An 18653-nucleotide genomic window follows, 5' to 3' on the forward strand; every position below is an offset into this window, starting at 1 on the left:
TGTGTTCACTCTCTCTCAGACAATTCTTTAGCATCCAAATCGTTCACACTGAAATTTTACCTCACTTTGGCAAGGAAGTTTGTATTTAGTGGCTGGAATGATGATTCGTTTGGCAAAATAAATATTGACATTTAATACATTTAATTGAATGTTTCAAACTAGGGTGTCAAGCTCAAAGAAATCAAGTTTCTTCCTACCAGGTCAGCTGGGCATGTGAAAATGAGACTGCCAAATTGGGTTTGAAAACCACTTTTTCATCACTGCTTTAATCCACCAAACATTTCCCAGTCTTGTCTGCCTCTCCTGAAGTTTCAGGCCAAAATGACATCACAAAACAAGTGGAACTAAACAAGGAATGACCTTTCCTCCTTCCCACCATACCCCGAGGTGCCCTCCCACCCCATCTCCTTCTAAAGACATAAATTAATTTATCACCCACAACTATTCTTCCACCTTGTGCTGATCCTGAAGCTCTCAAGCCAACCTCACTTCAATTAAGATGCTACTCATAGCTCAATTCTATTACTCTTCCACACTTTCTCATATAAAATAATTAAATTTAGCTTGGTTGATGAGTACTTACTGCTCCAACAGTCACTGCCAGGCTCTGCAATATATTATATTAAAATATGATGATGAAAGCACGTGATAATTCCCAGCCACTCACCTAATACAGGTGATAAATTAGCACTAATTCTTATCATTCTAATCCAAAATAGATTATTTTAAACCAGGATGGAGGTGGAAACACTTTCCTTTGGAGTCCAGAGAATGTTTCCTATTTATCTTTGCCAGAAGAAGATGGAGCAGTTTATGGCTGTTAAATACCTCAGGCTTGCAAACACCAGAGAGAGAAACATTATTTTAGATAAAGGGGCAAGAATTCATGGTACAAACTGGCCATGAACAGATCTGAGATGCAGATGGAGAAGAGCAGTTTTGCAGCAGGGATTAGAGAAGGGAAGAGTCCTAACTGGTTTAAAAACAGAGCCTGGACACATGGGACACCAGCAGAGTCACCTGAGAACAGATGGCACCTGGACCAGGAGCAGGGAGGAACCTTCTGCTCTGCTGGGCTTTGAACTGTGGGGGGCAAATGGCATTTCCTGCATCCCAGCTTTTCCATCTCTGCTCACATCACTGCATTCCACAACCACCAAGAGCCTGATGGCACAGTGACATTAAAATTAAAATGATGCAAAATGGGTTCGATTCCATTGCTCTTCCTCCCATTTCCACACAAAGGACTTGCTGAACTCACTGCCCAGTGCATTCCTGCCTGGAAAAGATGGAAAAAGCAGGGATTGCATCCCACTCCAAGCCTTTCCCTGGCTCTGCACTCCCAGCCAAGGCTGGCTTGGCTTTGGCAGGGAGCTCCAAGAGCTCCCAGAAATCCCAAGAGCAGCAGCTCTGGGATTCCCACACGGATACCACGGGCTCACACACACACAGGTTACTCCTTCTCACTTCTAGGCTTTCCAGCAATTCATTCTACTTGCTTTCATTAACTCTAAAAGGTATTTCCAGCTCCTTTTCACCTAAAATAAAAGGAGAAAATGTCCATTTGAAGTTCTTCTTTGGGCCTCAATAAAAAAAACAAACTATAGGAATGTTGCTGTTTTCCATGTAAGCCTCTGCAGTGTTATAAAACCATCAACATTAAAGAGCTGCCAGCATTTTTTTTTTTTTAAAGGATTAAGGGAAATTCAAAACATCACTCCTGGGAGTAACATGACAAGTTTTACCTAAGATTCCAGTCCATATGGGCCTCATCCTGCTGGGAGGTCAGAATTCCCAGGATCCAGCAGCAAGGTCACAGCCCTAGGAGTAGGATGGTGCCACACAAAGCATCCCTTATCCCCAGCACATGACAGCTAACTCAGATGTTTATGTAAGATGGGACTCAATAGATCAATTCTGACCTGCTAAGCCCTGCTTTGTTGGGAATTTGGGGATCCCAGTCCCTCCAGGAGCACATCTGTGGGATCTGTTCCTGCAGGGAGGATAGGGCTGGCTGCTCAAGGAAATCATCTGGAGGCTCAGTTAATCACTAAAGCAGGATTCTGCTGCACCATCTGTGCCTGGCCAGGCTGGGACAGCTCCCAGACACATCTATTGATAATTTCCTATATTTTGGCTCTATTAAAAGGCCTCTGTAGCTGGTTATAGATCTGGCTGAGTTAAAGTGAAATACAGGACACAGAGAGCAGAGCCTGCATTAATAATAAAAATCAGACTGTATTCTCATTCAGAATTCTGTACTTGGGGTTTGGGGCTGTTTTTGTTATTTCTGGGTTTTTTTCTTTAGTGTCAGGCCTTCTAATTTGCAGGTGGAATTCTGAAGACCAGAATTCAGTTCTCAGTCACATTTGCTCAGAATGTAAAGCTGCTTCCTCACTCACTCAGTGAACCTACAAAGGTGGGCAAAACCAAAAATTTCTTGAAAAACTGAAATAATACCAAGGTAAGGACTCAGAAACCAACAGCAATTCAGAGATCCCATCTGTCAGTCTGCCAGTGAACAACCACTCAAATAAAATGGGATAATTTTAAAAAGCCAAATGATGGAAAGGCAAGTGCAAGCTGTTTAATCTAGGAGGAACTGTGTAATCCACCCTTCCCTTGGGAACGAAGGAATCTTTCAGGTACAAGAAGAGAGTTGATAACACTGATGAATGTGACAAGGTGGAGCTGCTCTGCCCTCCTGCAGGATTCTGATTGCACTGAGCAGACTGAGAGCTGCTGACATTCATTTAACACTCAACAAATCCTTCAGGTTTGTTTTGCTGGGAGTATTTTCCTTTCAGGTGATCCCAACCCCCGTGTGAATGGACACAGTTGGATAATTCAGTGTCACTACAAAGTCTGGATGCACCAGTGGCACCTCCCACCTTCACTCTCAGCACCAGAAAAATAAATGTATGATGAGAGGATTTAATCAAGCTGTCAAATGACATCTGACAGGAGTCTGCCACATTCCTTCAACACCTCAAACTACGGGAATTCTCCACGCTGTTCAGCCAGATTCACTGCTGGGTGATATTCCCCATATTCCCTGACTAAGATGGAAGGGAAGGGATGTGTTCCAACCTGCAGAGATGCAGAACAGATTATTAAAGAAATAATTATTAAATAAAAAGCAAACCCATTTAAAAACAGGAGTGTTCTGAATGCAACAGGCTGCCCAGAGAAGCTGTGGCTGCCACATCCCTGGAATGTTCAAGGCTGGAAGACCCTGGGATAGTGGAAAGTGTCCCATAGCAGGGGGTTGGGACAAGATGAGCTTCAAGGTCCCTTCCAACCCAAACCATTCTGGATTTCATAAATTTCCTATTGTGTCAAACCCAAACCAGCAATTCCTCTGAATTATTCTCTACTCCAAGCAAAAGGGGAGACAAAACCAAAACAGATGAGTGAACACAAACTTGCTGAGGCTTCACAAAACTGGTTTTAAATAACAAGTCAATTTAACATGAATAATCACTGGAAATATTAAACTCATTAATTCAGCTACAGCAAATTGCTCCCAGAATTTTTCCAGGTTCAGGTTAAAGACTTGGCATTTCCCAAGATCCATAAAAGCCCTTCCCAGTGCATCTTTCAGTATCTCCTCTCTCCAGCAGGCTCTGAGCACAGCGAGCTGAGCCGAGCCCACCTCGGGCAGTGCTGCTGAAATCAGGTCACACCCAGCTGTGTGTGTGCCACTGAAAATGGGGTCTGTGACACTGAAAACGGGGTCTGTGTCATGGAAATCGGGGTCTGTGTCACTGAAATTGGGGTCTGTGTCACTGAAAACGGGGTCTGTGTCACTGAAAATGGGGTCTGTGCCACTGAAAATGGGGTCTGTGCCACTGAAATCGGGGTCTGTGTCACTGAAACCGGGGTCTGTGCCACTGAAATCGGGGTCTGTGTCACTGAAATTGGGGTCTGTGTCATGGAAATTGGGGTCTGTGCCACTGAAATCAGGGCACCCACCCCTCCTATCCCAGCCCAACCCAGCCCAGCCCATCATCCCATCCCATCCCCTCCTGGAGCACAGGGAGAAAGGGAAGGATGTGGGCACAGCCCAAAACAACACCTGGACATCCCACTTGGGCACAACAGGACTGGATCTCTTAAAAAGTGTGGCCTCAGTAAACTCGGTTTTAGAGCACCACCAGCAGCATCCCAGCTCAGGCTTAAGAGGTCTAAATTAAGAACATCCTACTTTTCCCTGTGCAGCCATAAATCCAGAATCCTATTTAAGTGGTCACTGGCAGCTGGAGATGAAACAAGGCCAGGAACAAGGGGCTGAAGTTTTGAAACTGGGTGACAAATGTCAGGCAAAAACCCAATTATTTAGACCCAGAGGCAGATTAGGAGTGAGGGACTATTGCTCCAAAAGATTTTTAATATCTGCTTTCTATCACTTCCTCTCCCCAGTAAGTTTGGTTTCAGCACTACACAAGAATATTTCCTTAAGGTGAAATAAAACCTGATTTGATGCAACTCTACAGAATTAGCACATTTTCCAAAATAAATAAAAATGATGCATTTTGTCATAGAATATTTAATAGCTCCTAATCTGAGCATTAATTGGTTTGAAGCTGGAAAATAAAACAATTGCTCCCAGTATGTCAGAAATTGCTGACAAGATGGAGGTTGGGAGAAACTTTATTTCTGCTTTTTACTTCTGAGTATCTCTCATGGCTTCAATTTTCAGGTTATGAGACTGGGTAGGAAAAAAAACCCCACAAATACTTTTACAATTCACATGTCATAATGTGCTCTCTGGAATTATCCAAGCACAGAGATCTTCAGGGCCAACAAAGTCATTAAGGCAAAGCTTTGGAGGAAAGGATTTTATTAAAAACTATCAAGTTGCACCACTTCATTTTGCACAGTTTCTAAAGGATTTTTAGAGATGAAATAAAAATATTCACAAGAAAACCAGGAAAAATATCCTTATTTGCCTGCAGCAGTGAAGGATGATTGGATATCAGTCAAGAGATCCTTTTCCATCTTGAATTCTCTCTCACCACACAAGGTATCAATACTGCTTTTATTTTGTCACAAAGGATGAATCTGGGACACAAAACCCAGCAATTCTTTAAGAAAACCCCTCGTGGCTCAACATCAAGCAAAAACCCAATTGTTCCCAGGCAAACCTGCACAGGTTGGCAAGCTGGAGAAGAGAGGAGTTTGAGCAGAGTTCAGTCAGTGCTGGCTGTGCAGCGCAGCTGATTCAACATTCTCAACAAACTGACCCAAAAAGGCTTCCCTGATTTAACCAAAACTGCACTTTTAGTCCCTGAAAGGAGAGGGCACACATCCACCCCAGTATCCACTGGGAGTTACTGGGGAGCTGTCCTGCAGGAACTACCAAACTCTCAGTTCTTCCTTCTACAAGAAAGCACTAAAAATGAGATTTTATAACCCAACAGAAATTCTGCAGGCAAGGGGAATGAATTCTGCAACCTCCACCCATCGTGTCTAGAAGGAGCAAGAGTAAAATGTGCTGGTAGCAAAGCACTGAGGGATGAAACATTTCCTGGGGTGGTGCTGCCAGAAGGGCTCTGCCACTCTCCCAAACTTTATTTCTATTTGCCTGCTAAGCAGGCGTGCTGGGCATGCAGCAAAGAGGGTGGCTGGACATTTTGAAGAGGCAAATCTCTTGCTGTAGATGGCAAATCTAAAAGTCTCTGATCTCTTCTTCAAAGGCTCAGAGGAATGAAAGAGAATTCTGCCAGAATATACAGAGCAGCAACAGCATCTTAGGGATGTTCTAAGGGGAGTATTTCCCAGGAGTGAAGCACAACTTCATTCCTTTTACAGATTTTTTTCTGAATCAAGATTTTCAGCACAAAAGAAGGGTATCAGTAATAAAAAGTATATAATTTAAATATATATTTATTTCTTTTAAAAATTTATTTTAATTTTTATTTATATGTGATATATATCTATTTAAATTTAATTTTTTTTAAGAACACACAATGGATACAATCTCTTTCACTTTAAATAATGAAAAGCATCTTTTCCATCAAATTTAGCAGCACAGGAATAACCCTACATTTATGTAACAGATTAAATGTCTGGATTTTAATGAAACTCCTTCCTCGTTTCCTGGGATAAAGCTCTTCCCAGTTTCCCAATATCAGAAGGACTTAGCACAGCTGCTTTGGAAGGTGCTGGTTTGCTTTGCTCCACTCAATTAAACCAGACAAGAAACACATTTAAAACCCCAAACAGACAACCTGAGAGCCACCTGGATTTCTGCTGATCCACAGCAAAACAAGTCCAGGAGAGCTGGAACAGAGGAAGAACCGAGGGAGGGGGGGAGGAGAAAAAAAAAAACCCTGAGATTTCTAAAGCTTCTTAGGGGGTGAGGAGAAAAAAAAAAAAAAGCTTAAGGAATCTTTACCTCCAAAGCAATCCTGCCACAGGACACACACAGGGAGGAGGGAGCAGGAAATCCACCCTTGGAGTACTGAGGAACAGTCCAACTCCTTCTCCCATCCAAATTCCTAAAGCAGCCGAGGAACAATTGAGGAACACGCCCTGCATTGCTCAGCCCTGCTGGAGGAATCCTTCGGAGCCTCTGGGAGCATTTAGGATTCCAAACAATAGTTCCAGGCATTAATTAAAGTTGGGACTGGTGGAGCAATAATTGTGTGAAACCCAAGGTGTGCTCAGCAAAATTCAGTCACTTATTTCAGCCCACCAGCCCAAGTTAAAATCAATATTTCAAGCTATTTCTAAATTAAGAATTTTTGTTGTAGTCAGCAACATACAGACAAATCATTATTACAGAAAAATTAAGATGTTTGTTATCCTACTGCTAATTAAAAGCCGAGATCAAAAATTCTCATAGCTGGAAACCTTCACTCACATTTTTTGTACCTTCACTCACATTTTTTGTACTCTCTATGCTAAAAAAATTTCCTTTAGGAAATAATTTTTTCTGCTTGTCTCCAAAGCTTTAAACAGAGATTTTCTCCATCCTGGTTTGATTTTCCTGCTATCTCCTCCTGCAAATGTCAGCAGGGCTGACCCCACTCATGGATTTATGATTTAAGAAGCACTTTGGGACCCAGGACATGACAAACTTCAGAATTCTTAAAGCTGGTGCTCAATGGTTCCTGCACCCTGGCTCAGTCACAGCCCTCCACACTCTCTAAACATTCATTTAAAGAGAAGATTTCCCTTCAGAATTAGACCACAACCACTGACATCCCAGCCAAAGCAGCTTTCATCAGATCATTACTTACATTAAGGAGGATTTAGTGCCAGATCAGGCCTCTTCCTGACATGACAGGGAGTCCCACCAAGCAGTGCTGGAAAGAATTTGCTCTTCCCCACATCACTGTATTCATTTTTTAAGAATGGAGTATAGTATTTAGGAGAGACACACACCAAATACCGGATCAGGCCTCTTCCTGACATGACAGGGAGTCCCACCAAGCAGTGCTGGAAAGAATTTGCTCTTCCCACATCACTGTATTCATTTTTTAAGAATGAAGTATAGTATTTAGTATTTAGGAGAGACACTCACACACCAAATACCAAGAATTTAAATATTTAAATACAGATTTAAAGCACTCCTCCTCCAAGAATTGCTGAGTAAGCAATAAAGGAAATTAAACAGCAGCATTGTTGCCGAAGTCCAATAGGAGCAGCATAAAGTAGCAAAATGATTCAGGAAATATTCTGTATTCCTTATTTATTCTTAACCCAAGCCCAGGCTGGATGGGACTTGGAGCAGCCTGGGATAGTGGAAGGTGTCCCTGAGCATGGCAGGAGGGTGGAATGAGATCAGCTTTAAATTCCCTCCCAAGCCAAACCATCCTATGATTCCATCCTGAACAAAAAGAACACGTCTTCAAGCACTCCTTTTAAAGCCAGAAACAAAAAGGAAATCCCTTTCACACCCTCCCCATCACAGCAAACACTGGAACAGGTTCACAAGAGCAGCCTGGCACCGCTACCTTTGGAACTGACAGTAAACAAGGGCTTTTAAAATCGATTTCCATCACTACACACGTCCTCTCCAAAGCAAATATTTACCCAGGCATCTGCAGAGACATCAACAGCACGGAGCAGACCCACAGAGATCCCAGATCCCCTGGCAGTCAGCATTTCCACTCTCCCACAGGCACCATTCACTCCCAGCCCCAAGAGCAGCTCTCCACAGAAAAGGATTTGGGATGTGTTTGCTGTACTTACAGCCATGGTAGGATGCTGGGGATCCTCCAGACTTTCCATACTCCTGCTCTGAGTAGCTGGTGGACAGGTTGGGCTGGCTGGAGCCTCGGCCAAAGGTGATCTGGTTGCTGCCCACCCCAGTGGCCACCTGAGCCATCCGTTCTTTGGTCTTCAGGGCTTGGGCCCTCTCTGTCTTGAGGCGCTCGTCGTCCTTCAGAAGGGACACCAGCTGCTTGGATTTCTCCCTCACGTTGATGCCCTGGTCCTTCCCATCTCGGTCGATGTACTGAAAATCTTTCAACGTCTGGATAGCAAAAATATTCTCTTTACACTGCTGGGCCACCCTCTCAGACCCAGTTTTAATCAGGTAATCTAAGAGAGTGAGGGCCTTGTAGACGTGTCGCCAGTTCTTGCCGTGGTCATTCAGTCGTTTCCAGATCATGCTCATAATTTCAGAAAAGGCCACAACATTGTAGGTCAGATCTGCTATTTCAGTCATCAAGGAACTGGAAGGACCCCAGGGGTCATTCGAGGTCGCTTCCCGAACTTTTATTTCGGCCTCTGAGTAATTGTTCACAATGTTCTTCATCTGCCGTCGGATAGACGAAGTCGTCATTTTTATTTCCCTTTTTACCAAGACAGATTCCACAACACAAACAGCAAAGGGCTAAATTTGCTCTTCTAGGAACGTTTCTGAACTGCGAAGGCTCCGTAGCAGTGGCGTGCTTGTGACACGTTCCACTACAATCATTTCCTCTCCTCAAGAGAATGACACGAGAAAATGAAAATCATGACCTGAGTGAGGAAAGAAAACAAAGCAGGTTAGTTGGGTCTGATTGTTCTGCACAGCCAGCAAGCCACACATACTTGGGAGAAATTTTCCTAGATTAATTTTTTCCTCCTTGAATTTCTTCTGATTTTGAAAATAACTTGTTCTTCTCACGAGTCACATTAAACATTTAAGATTAAAAACCTGAAGTGCTGAGCAAAACAAAAGCAAGAAGACAATCAGGCTGATACAAAGGCAAAATTTCAAAAGCAAACCAGAAACAAAGTCTAACCTGGAGATTTAGTTTCCAATGTAAAGCCTACCTAGAACTTTAAATTACAGAAATTACAAAGCTCAGATGAAACCACATGAGGAATTCCATGTTCAGCAGCCCTCTAACAGTAGGAATCTGCACCCAGACAGGACGAGCAAATTTCCAAAAAATCAACCAAGCCATTTCTGAAACCCTGGGTAGTTTAAAGTCCTCTCAGTCTCAGAACAGGGATCCTGTGGCCCAACATACTCCAACTCAAGGTGACCTTTCATGATAAGTAGACTAGAAGGAATTTTTTTGTACCCAAATGCATTTACTTTGTTCATTTGACAACACTCAGCAGACCCACACTTTCTGCTCCGTGTTTTTCACACAGCACTGAAGAATTTTTAATTCTATGAGAATGGAATTGTAAAGCCAAAATGATTGGCAAGAAAAGGCAAGGACAAGCTGTGGAGCTGGAAAGCTGTGTCAGTTCTTTAGTTAAGGTCACTGTTTCAAGTAAACAGAGGCCTATTAAGCTTTGGAATAAATTACTTGAGCAAACTGGCAGATTGGCCATTCCATGAACACAGAGCAGCCCTGAGGGCCACCAGTGGCACAAACACTGAGCAGGGACTCTGCCACTGAGCTGGCCACGTTCACAGAGATGCCCACTCCAGATGTCCTTTAATGTTCCTCCAAACACTCCAAGAACCAACCTCATCCCTCACAGAGACACTGGAGACAAGGAAAGCACAGATTTCAAACCTGACATTGTTGTAATTCTTGAAATTACCACAGTGCCCCTTCCATGCACAGATTAAACTCCATTTCTTGGGATACACACGGTTCTTCTCGCTGTGCATTTCACCTGCCATTTTACCCCTCAGCAGGTCTCAATCCTTCATCATTTCTTTCAATTCAAGATTCAATTCAAATTTTACTAATTTGCTTCAATTTAGCCATCTTATTATTTTGGGGCAATCTGCTAAAGGGAGTATTTGCATGAGCACTGATCTCTGGCAGGACACTTGGCTGAGAAGAGCTCTTCCCTCTGAGAACCAACATTTACTCCTAACCCCATTTCCTGCCCTTTAACCCATTGCAAATCTATGAAAAACATTCTTGCCTTATGAAAGTTTTATTTCTTTCAAGGCCAGGGATGAGAGGCCTTCCCAAAATCTTTTTACAAGTGCACTACAGGAGCAAGTGCCTCACCTGTGTGTATATCTCCCCAGTCAAAGACAAGTTTCTTACTTTACAACTCCACAGGCTTTTGGAAAAATAATTTTAACACCTCACATGTAAAAGTCCCTGAAGAATTAACCACCCTCACAACACAAGAGTGCTTCCCTTTTCTCTCTCTTGCACCAAATCCACCCATTTTTACACAACAGCACAGGAAAAATACTCCAAGTCTCTTAAGCTTTGCAAGTAAGAACAACCCAACCCTGGATCACTTCTGGAGCTGATTAAATGCAACAAAAAGCTGTCATGGTCTAAAAAAACAGAGCAAAGAGCCTTCATTCCCTCCCAATTACAGCCCACTAGGAAAGCAGGCACTTGGTTTTGGAGAAGAAACCAAAGGAAGAACTCCTTTGGAAGCTTTTCTAAGTCTGGAGGAGCACTTTTAAAAACAATCCCAGAGCAAACACAGGAGAGAACACACTGGGTAAAGAGAAACCAGCAATTTTCACACTTCCAGGAAATTAAATATTTCACTTGTTGCTCTGTAACAGACTCAAAACCCATCAATCCATCAATGCTGAGGGATTCTTCACTTTCCTATCTTCAGTCCTGAAAACCAAGGCCTTCAATGAGAGAAACATTAAGGTCTGTTTTTTCCTTTTCTTGATGGACATGTTTTCATCTTACTCTACTCATAGCCCATACAAACCAATTTATTCTAAACCTCATGATAAACACCCAGGGGGTGACAGGATGGAAAGCTGATGGAGCTGTACCAATACTCAGGGTCCTGCCTTGGCAGTGGGACTGACCCTCACCCAAGAGCTCTGGTTTTGTCCCTGCTTTACTCACTCTGCTCCCACCACACAACGGAAGCCTTCTCCTGGATTATTCCAAATCTTGCAGCACCACAACAATTTATTTTGTCATTAAACAGATCAAAAAGGCAAACACCCCAACTGCATAAAAGAGGAACAGTTTCTAACGCATTCTAACAAATTCTTACACAGAAAGCTTCGATTTCTTTTTTCCAGAGACATCAGTGAATTAACTTCTCACAACAAGCCACAAGGAAGCACAATGCACTTGCAACTTCAGCAAAAATGTGAGTTTGCATTTTCAACAGCAGAGTTGCAAAGAAAGCAGAAAGTGAGACCAGTTGATTAAAGCTGTTTCTGGTTAACAGGAAAAAAGCTTGAGCAGATTTCTGTGGAAGTTAAACAGTTCAGTCCTGGGGAGCCTTCCTCAATTTTGCTCTTGGTCCCTACAAGCCATTTTCTCTGATTTTAAAGTATCTGACATCTCCAATGGCAAAGCAAAGAGATGTGCAGACAAGAAGGTGAAGCTTACCTGTGTTAGCAGGAGGAACCTGGAGGGAAACACTCCGTGCCCTTCTATTCCAGCAATTCCATTACACAAATAATGAATTCTCCTGGTGCTTTCCTACACTCAGCGTGCAGACAGAAGCAATTCTTGCCTGAACTCTTCATCTCTCTCACAAGAGATGAAGCTCAGTGAATGAAATCTGCATGAGGAAACATCTCTAACTTGCTGAGACTAACACAGAACCAAGGCCAAGCCACAAAGTCCTTCATAAACTCAGTTCAAAGCAAACAGCCCCACAAATCCACCTATAGACAGGCTTTCAGCAGAATCCATTCACACCTCTGGAATGTAAAACTCCAACCAGGATTTGTCTGCACTGATAAAATGCCCTTTATATCAGCCTGAAGGTAAATATCTGCACAGCCCAGCTAAGCATGCACCGGAAATATATGAAAAGCTTTTAATATCAAGTGTGAAAATTAACATCAAGCATCAGGAGTTCAGCAGACATTTGCATAAAATTTTAATTAACAGTATTACAGACAACATATATCCTTAGATTAGACATTTACTGTAAGTCACATGCATGAAAAGGGAGGTTTGGAAAATAGTTATTAATTCAGTCAGTCTGTGATCTGAATCTGCAGAACATTAATCTACATAAAAATATTCCAGCCTTGCTGCCTCCCCTCTCAGGGGGAATACACAGAGATCTGCTCTCCCTGCTACCAGGCTGCAATGACACAGGCAGATGATGCTCAGGGACTTGCATTCCAGGATAAATCAGGGAATTCTTGCCAATGTGCCAAGGATCAAGCTCAGAGAAGCTGCTGCCAGTTGCTGACTGAGGAATCTGACAGATACTGACACCCCAACGAGAAGTCAGCTCCTATTTATGGCAAAGAAAAGGGATTCCCATTGCCTGACACTGAATTCACCTCCTGCTTTTCCTGGGATAGCTCGTTGTGTGTCTAAATCCAAGCCCACTGTGTTTTACAGAGTCTCATTTTCCACAAACAGCTCAGAAATCAGAAAAAACCCAAGCACAAACCTTCATATAAAAATCAGGAATATAATGCAGAAAAAAGCCATTTTTCTTATACTAAATTCAGAATGCTAGATAAGATTTTAAAACTTAACTAATTCTCTGATTTTTTTCTTTCTTCATAAATTTTTCTCAGAGAACAACTGGCTGACCAGAGGGTACCATTACCCTGCCTAGGATAAAATATTCAACTGCAATCCCAAAACCAAACAGGAAAAGGGGCAACTGTGCATCGTGGCCACTTGGAGGAAAGGACTGAGAGGACAGAAGACACTTGGCACTACACAGAAAAGCCAACAAGCAGAACACTTATTAGCTCTCTTTTGCTATTCTACAGCAGAGAAAACAGCAATTCATGGGAATAAAACAGCAAAATGAAGAGCCTGAAATTCCCATCAATGCCCTTCCTCAACCTTCAACATTATTTAGGAAATGAGTTACAAATACAGATTGGCAAAGGGTTTGGAGAACAGGGTTAACTCCAGATGAAAGGTTTCAGTTCCATTTTTCACAGCTTAAATGCTTGTCTTCAGTGTAATTTCTGAGGAGAGGAAATGGTTCAAAATTCAAAGTTTTGGAAGCTTTCCACTCCCTTTTACAAATGAGAGAACAAGGTCAGCTTTCACAGACAGCAGGTGGCCAAATTATTTCTTTATTTAAAGAGTTAATGCTGAAAGATAATTCTCCTTCAAATTTATGCATATTCATGAGTGCCAAGGTTTGATTCTGCACTGGTTTTACAGTCCTGTCTCAGCCTCACTGAGGGAAAGGAGCTCCAGCTTGAGCAGACTTTTAGCTGTAAAAGAGATTTACAGACACAAATCTGGTTCTGTTTTCTCCATACCACCTTTTGTTAAGTCTTGTCTCCTTAAATTCCCAGGATTTGAGCTCCATGGGAAGCTCATTTCTCAAAGTGGATGGGAAGGGGAGTGAGGAGCAAATCTCCAACCTGCCTCACACAGTAGCACCACCTGGCCACGTCCTTTTGGGACCTGCCAAGCCACAGCTGCTGGGGCTTTGTCACCCCCAGCTCCACCAGCATTTGTGAGGCTTTGTCACCCCCAGCTCCCTTGCCTTTGTGGGGTTTTGTCACCCCCAGCTCCTCTGGCCCTTGTGGAGCTTTGTCACCCCAGCTCCACCAGCATTTGTGGGGCTTTGTCACCCCAGCTCCACCAGCATTTGTGGGGCTTTGTCACCACCAGTTCCACCAGCATTTGTGGGGCTTTGTCACCCCCAGCTCCACTGGCCCTTGTGGAGCTTTGTCACCCCCAGCTCCCTTGCCTTTGTGGGGTTTTGTCACCCCCAGCTCCCTTGCCTTTGTGGGGTTTTGTCACCCCAGCTCCCTTGCCTTTGTGGGGTTTTGTCACTGGCCCTTTGGGATTTTGTCACCCCCAACTGCACTGGCCTTTGCAGCTGGAATCATGGACAGGGGCTGTAAATGTGCTCTGAAGGGCTGGGAGAGGGGACAGCTCTGCCAGACCTGCAGATCACCACTCGCGACCCAAATCCGACCTGCACCGGGATCTAATTTTAGGATTACAAGCTTTGACAACAGCTCTTTAAAAATAACACATTCCTCCTTCTCCAGCCAGGTCAAGTGTCACCCACAGTGTCACCTGCACTGTGGGCGTGTTTGCAGGTTTGATGTGGTTTTTTTGTAGTTGTTCACTTACTAATTTTTTTATAATATTTAATTTTTTTGTTTGTTTCAGAGGTTATTGATCAATCTAAGTTGGCTGACTGGTTTTCTATGATAAGATAAGACTAAAAGACTTCACAGAATATTAAGACTAAATTTAAAACTAGTAATTAAGACTAAATACTATGGAGAAATAGAACTAGGAAAGATGCATTGTAGTAGGGTTAATTTTAGATTATTTGCTTTAAGGCATCTACAGCATGGTGTGGCTAAAGCTGATAGACCAAGAAACACTTAAAATGTATTGTAATTAACAAATAGTTGGCTTCTGATTGTGATGGTGTGAATTTTAACATCTGTATTGTCTCACCCTTCTCACAAGACTGAAAATTGAATAAAAGTTTTCAAGTTACCCCATCTCTGGGTCAGGAAAAAGGTATTGTCTGGCATGGGCACATCTCAGTTTATTCTGCATGCAGCAGGTGTGCAGTGAATATCAGGATATTGCAGAATTACACACCAGTGTGAGGTCAGGCCATTACACACCAAAGCAGGAATGCCAAATGCAAATTAATCCAACAGGGCAGTGAAAATACCTCCCCAAAGGAATTTGTTCTCTGGGGATTACCTGTTTCAAGGAAAGCATTTCATCCATTTTCTCACAAATTGAGGAGAAAAAAAAAGACCACCCAATGTGTGCCTTGACTGAAAGGTAACAATCTGAAATAAATTCAGCTTACCAAGTATACTTGAATTGTATTTTCAACTGAATTAAGGGCAGTAGGATCTACAGCATGGTGTGGCTAAAGCTGATAGACCAAGAAACACTTAAAATGTATTGTAATTAACAAATAGTTGGCTTCTGATTGTGATGGTGTGAATTTTAACATCTGTATTGTCTCACCCTTCTCACAAGACTGAAAATTGAATAAAAGTTTTCAAGTTACCCCATCTCTGGGTCAGGAAAAAGGTATTGTCTGGCATGGGCACATCTCAGTTTATTCTGCATGCAGCAGGTGTGCAGTGAATATCAGGATATTGCAGAATTACACACCAGTGTGAGGTCAGGCCATTACACACCAAAGCAGGAATGCCAAATGCAAATTAATCCAACAGGGCAGTGAAAATACCTCCCCAAAGGAATTTGTTCTCTGGGGATTACCTGTTTCAAGGAAAGCATTTCATCCATTTTCTCACAAATTGAGGAGAAAAAAAAAGACCACCCAATGTGTGCCTTGACTGAAAGGTAACAATCTGAAATAAATTCAGCTTACCAAGTATACTTGAATTGTATTTTCAACTGAATTAAGGGCAGTAGGAGACACTTCTCTCCTTTCACATTTTCCTTTTGGAAGGGAAGAGGATATCCAATATTCTTGCCAGAGGATGTGCCTCAGAATCTATTTCTAATTAGAAAATCCAGCCTTGTCACTTAGGCTGTTATGGGGTGACAGGCACCTGCTCAGGCCCTCACACATCAGCTCGAACACAGGAAGAACTGCAAAAAGTACAAGAGCACAAAATGTCAGCTCCCTTCTTTAAACCCCAGTGTTTTCCTATAGAACTGCAATTTTTAAAATTCGTATTCACCTAGATGTGTGCTCACGTATCAGACTCCGTATTTTGGGGATGTATTTTGGGAAGATACCTGCTACTCAAAATTACCCGATGATTTCATTAACTAAATTGATTTTGCACCTTTATTAATATGAAGCAAACGTCACCAAGTGCAGTTTCTCCCATCCTCCTACACACACCAGACATGAAACCACATTAATACACTCAGCAGGCCAAAGGCAAATGCTCACCCTGACAAAGATTGGCGGGGGAAACAGTTTAACTCTCCATGTTACTACTGGTAGAAGCTGAAGGATTAATACTTTTATTTTATGACATTGATTTCTAAGGAAAAGGATTATTCAAGAAGTACAAGATGCCAAGAAATACCTGTCCATACATCCAAACACTATTTTTTTCATTTTAATTAAGTGTGCTTCCTGCCAGCACAAACTACAAGCCTGCAAAAGAAAACGGAGATTGATTTAATATCCTACTTACATTCATCAATGTCCATTCATGGCATAAAATTTCAAGTACCTTCCCTCACAGCCACCAGATTTTGCACAATCATCTTGAAAAGTCACCACAATGTCTTGAATTCAACTATCAGAGCAAACATCAGAATGCTTTAAACCTCAGAAATTCAGGTGCAGGAGCTGTCTGCTCATGAGACTGGAGTTGAGGAGAAAATCCTTCCCCGAGAGGGTGGTGAGGCCCTGGCACAGGTTCCCAGAGAAGCTGTGGCTGCCCCATCCCTGGAAGTGTTCCAGGCCACAATGGACAGGGCTTGGAGCAGCCTGGGACAGTGGCTGCCTTGGCAGGGGTGGCACTGGATGAGCGTTAAGGTCCCTTCCAACCCAACCCATTCTGGGATTCTGTGAATAAATTATTGTAAGATTTTAAAGTAGGAAACACATCCCAAAATCCTCACTGCAGGAAGGTTCTGGCCCAAGCCCAGGGCTCCAGAGCAGGATCTGAGCCCAGCAGTTGGGCTCAGAGGAGCAGTGAGGATGGGATTCTGCAGCTCCTGCCTCTCCACAGACCATGTCACCCAAGCAATTAAGACCAAGGTCACTCTAATTACTCTAAAGAACACCCCAAATAAGGGGAGCACCAGGCATTTCAACAGCAGTCTCCAGTTACAGCTCCCCGGGCAAAGCTGCACCTGGGAAGCTCAAACTGGAGCTGAAGTTGATGGTTCAGGTTTGGGACTTGGTTCAGCAGGTGACTGCAAGGACTGCAGGCTGGGGTTCTGGGAAATCTCCTTTTCCTGCCTAGGGACAAAGCAATTCCACATTCCAGGAGGAAATTTGGTCCTTCACTCTCCAAATTACCAAATTTCCTAAAATCTTAGCCCTGCCCTTTTCCCACCCCGATTTTAGCTCTGTCCTGCAACACCAAATGTTCAGCTTTCCCTCTGACCCCTCCTATCTTTTCATATTGCACACACACCACAGTTTCCAAAATCCTTCCCAAACCAGCCCACCTCTTCTCCCTCTTCCTCTCAGACCTGTCTAACGTGTCCAGCTCCACCACCTTGGCAGGAGCAATTCCAGAGGAGAGGTCCCAGCTGTGCCACCAGCAACCTGGATCTACACTGGATTCTGCCTCCCAGGAAATAGAACTCAAGAATAATGAATAATATAAAAATAATTCTCTTTGGTCAACTTCTGTGGTGCCCCAGTTCCTGATTCTGAGCTGTACTTTTAAGTTCAGCTTTGACAGAAGTGAATCACTTAAAGATTTTTTTTTAAATATCAGCACACTTGACAGAATGATTTTGCCTCTTTTTTTCTGCTTCAAACTTTCCAATTCCTTCATTCATGCACAAAAAAAGAGTCATGCTTGATCAACAATAAAAATATTTGTTATTATTTTATTTTTATTTTGTTGATTTTTGTAGAATTAAGGAAAAAAAAATCTGGTTTGATAATGCCAGTGAATCCCACATTCTCCTATGCAGATATACAGAAATTTTCAGCTGTCAGCATAACAATTCCTCAAGTTTTCTGAATCCATCCTCCAGCAGTCAAATTCTACCTACTCTTTTATCTATTCTGGATATTTAGACGGAAAATTATTTGAGTGGGAGGCAGCTTGTTCGTTTCAAAGAGGATGACAAAGGCTTGTTACTCAAAAGCATCTGTGCCTGTTCCTTCATTAAAGGTCATTTTCTTCCAGTCAGCTCTTGCAGAGAACATCTTCTACCCCTCAGCTTTGATACCCTGCAAGCAGCAACTGGATCATGGCCTTGGAACTCAAGATATCTCCTAAGGAACACACATGGAAAAGGCAAGACCCACCTCTGTTTCTAAAGCAGCTGATTGTGGCTTGGGATATATTGAATAAAATGCAATAAATCCCTGGAGTAGCACTGCTCCTCCCTGTTCCTCCCAGAGCTGCCTGGTGATTATTGTTCTGACCATTGTTTTCATGCAAGTCATTAAAAACATTCCCTCGTTAGATTTAGAAGCAGAACACAAAAGTGGCTTAAAAACTCACCAACTCAATTTTCTCTTTTTTTTTTTTTTTTTTAAGAGCTTTCCACCTAGTCCAAATGCACAGAAGAAATTCTGGCCCATTAACATCCATCAGAGAGCAGTAATGAATTAATCAATATTGCTCCAGTCTGTGGCACGGCCTCGTGCTGAATCATTTGGTAACTACATCTGCAGCAGCTCACACAACC

At 42.7% G+C, this 18653-nt stretch overlaps 1 protein-coding gene across 1 annotated transcript in view; it reads right to left on the reverse strand.

Moving 5' to 3' along the window:
* Positions 1 to 18653, reverse strand: part of EPN2 (epsin 2) — a 39406-nt gene that overhangs the window by 10896 nt on the left and 9857 nt on the right. The window contains exon 2 of the mRNA XM_041462301.1: positions 8203 to 8976. Coding sequence (XP_041318235.1) covers positions 8203 to 8797 — 595 coding nt within the window. The 5' untranslated portion in view covers positions 8798 to 8976. The remainder of the gene's footprint in view (positions 1 to 8202; positions 8977 to 18653) is intronic.

The sequence above is a fragment of the Pyrgilauda ruficollis genome, unplaced genomic scaffold (assembly GCF_017590135.1).
Source record: "Pyrgilauda ruficollis isolate IOZ18807 unplaced genomic scaffold, ASM1759013v1 scaffold16, whole genome shotgun sequence".
In the NCBI taxonomy this organism is placed as follows: Eukaryota; Metazoa; Chordata; class Aves; order Passeriformes; family Passeridae; genus Pyrgilauda; species Pyrgilauda ruficollis.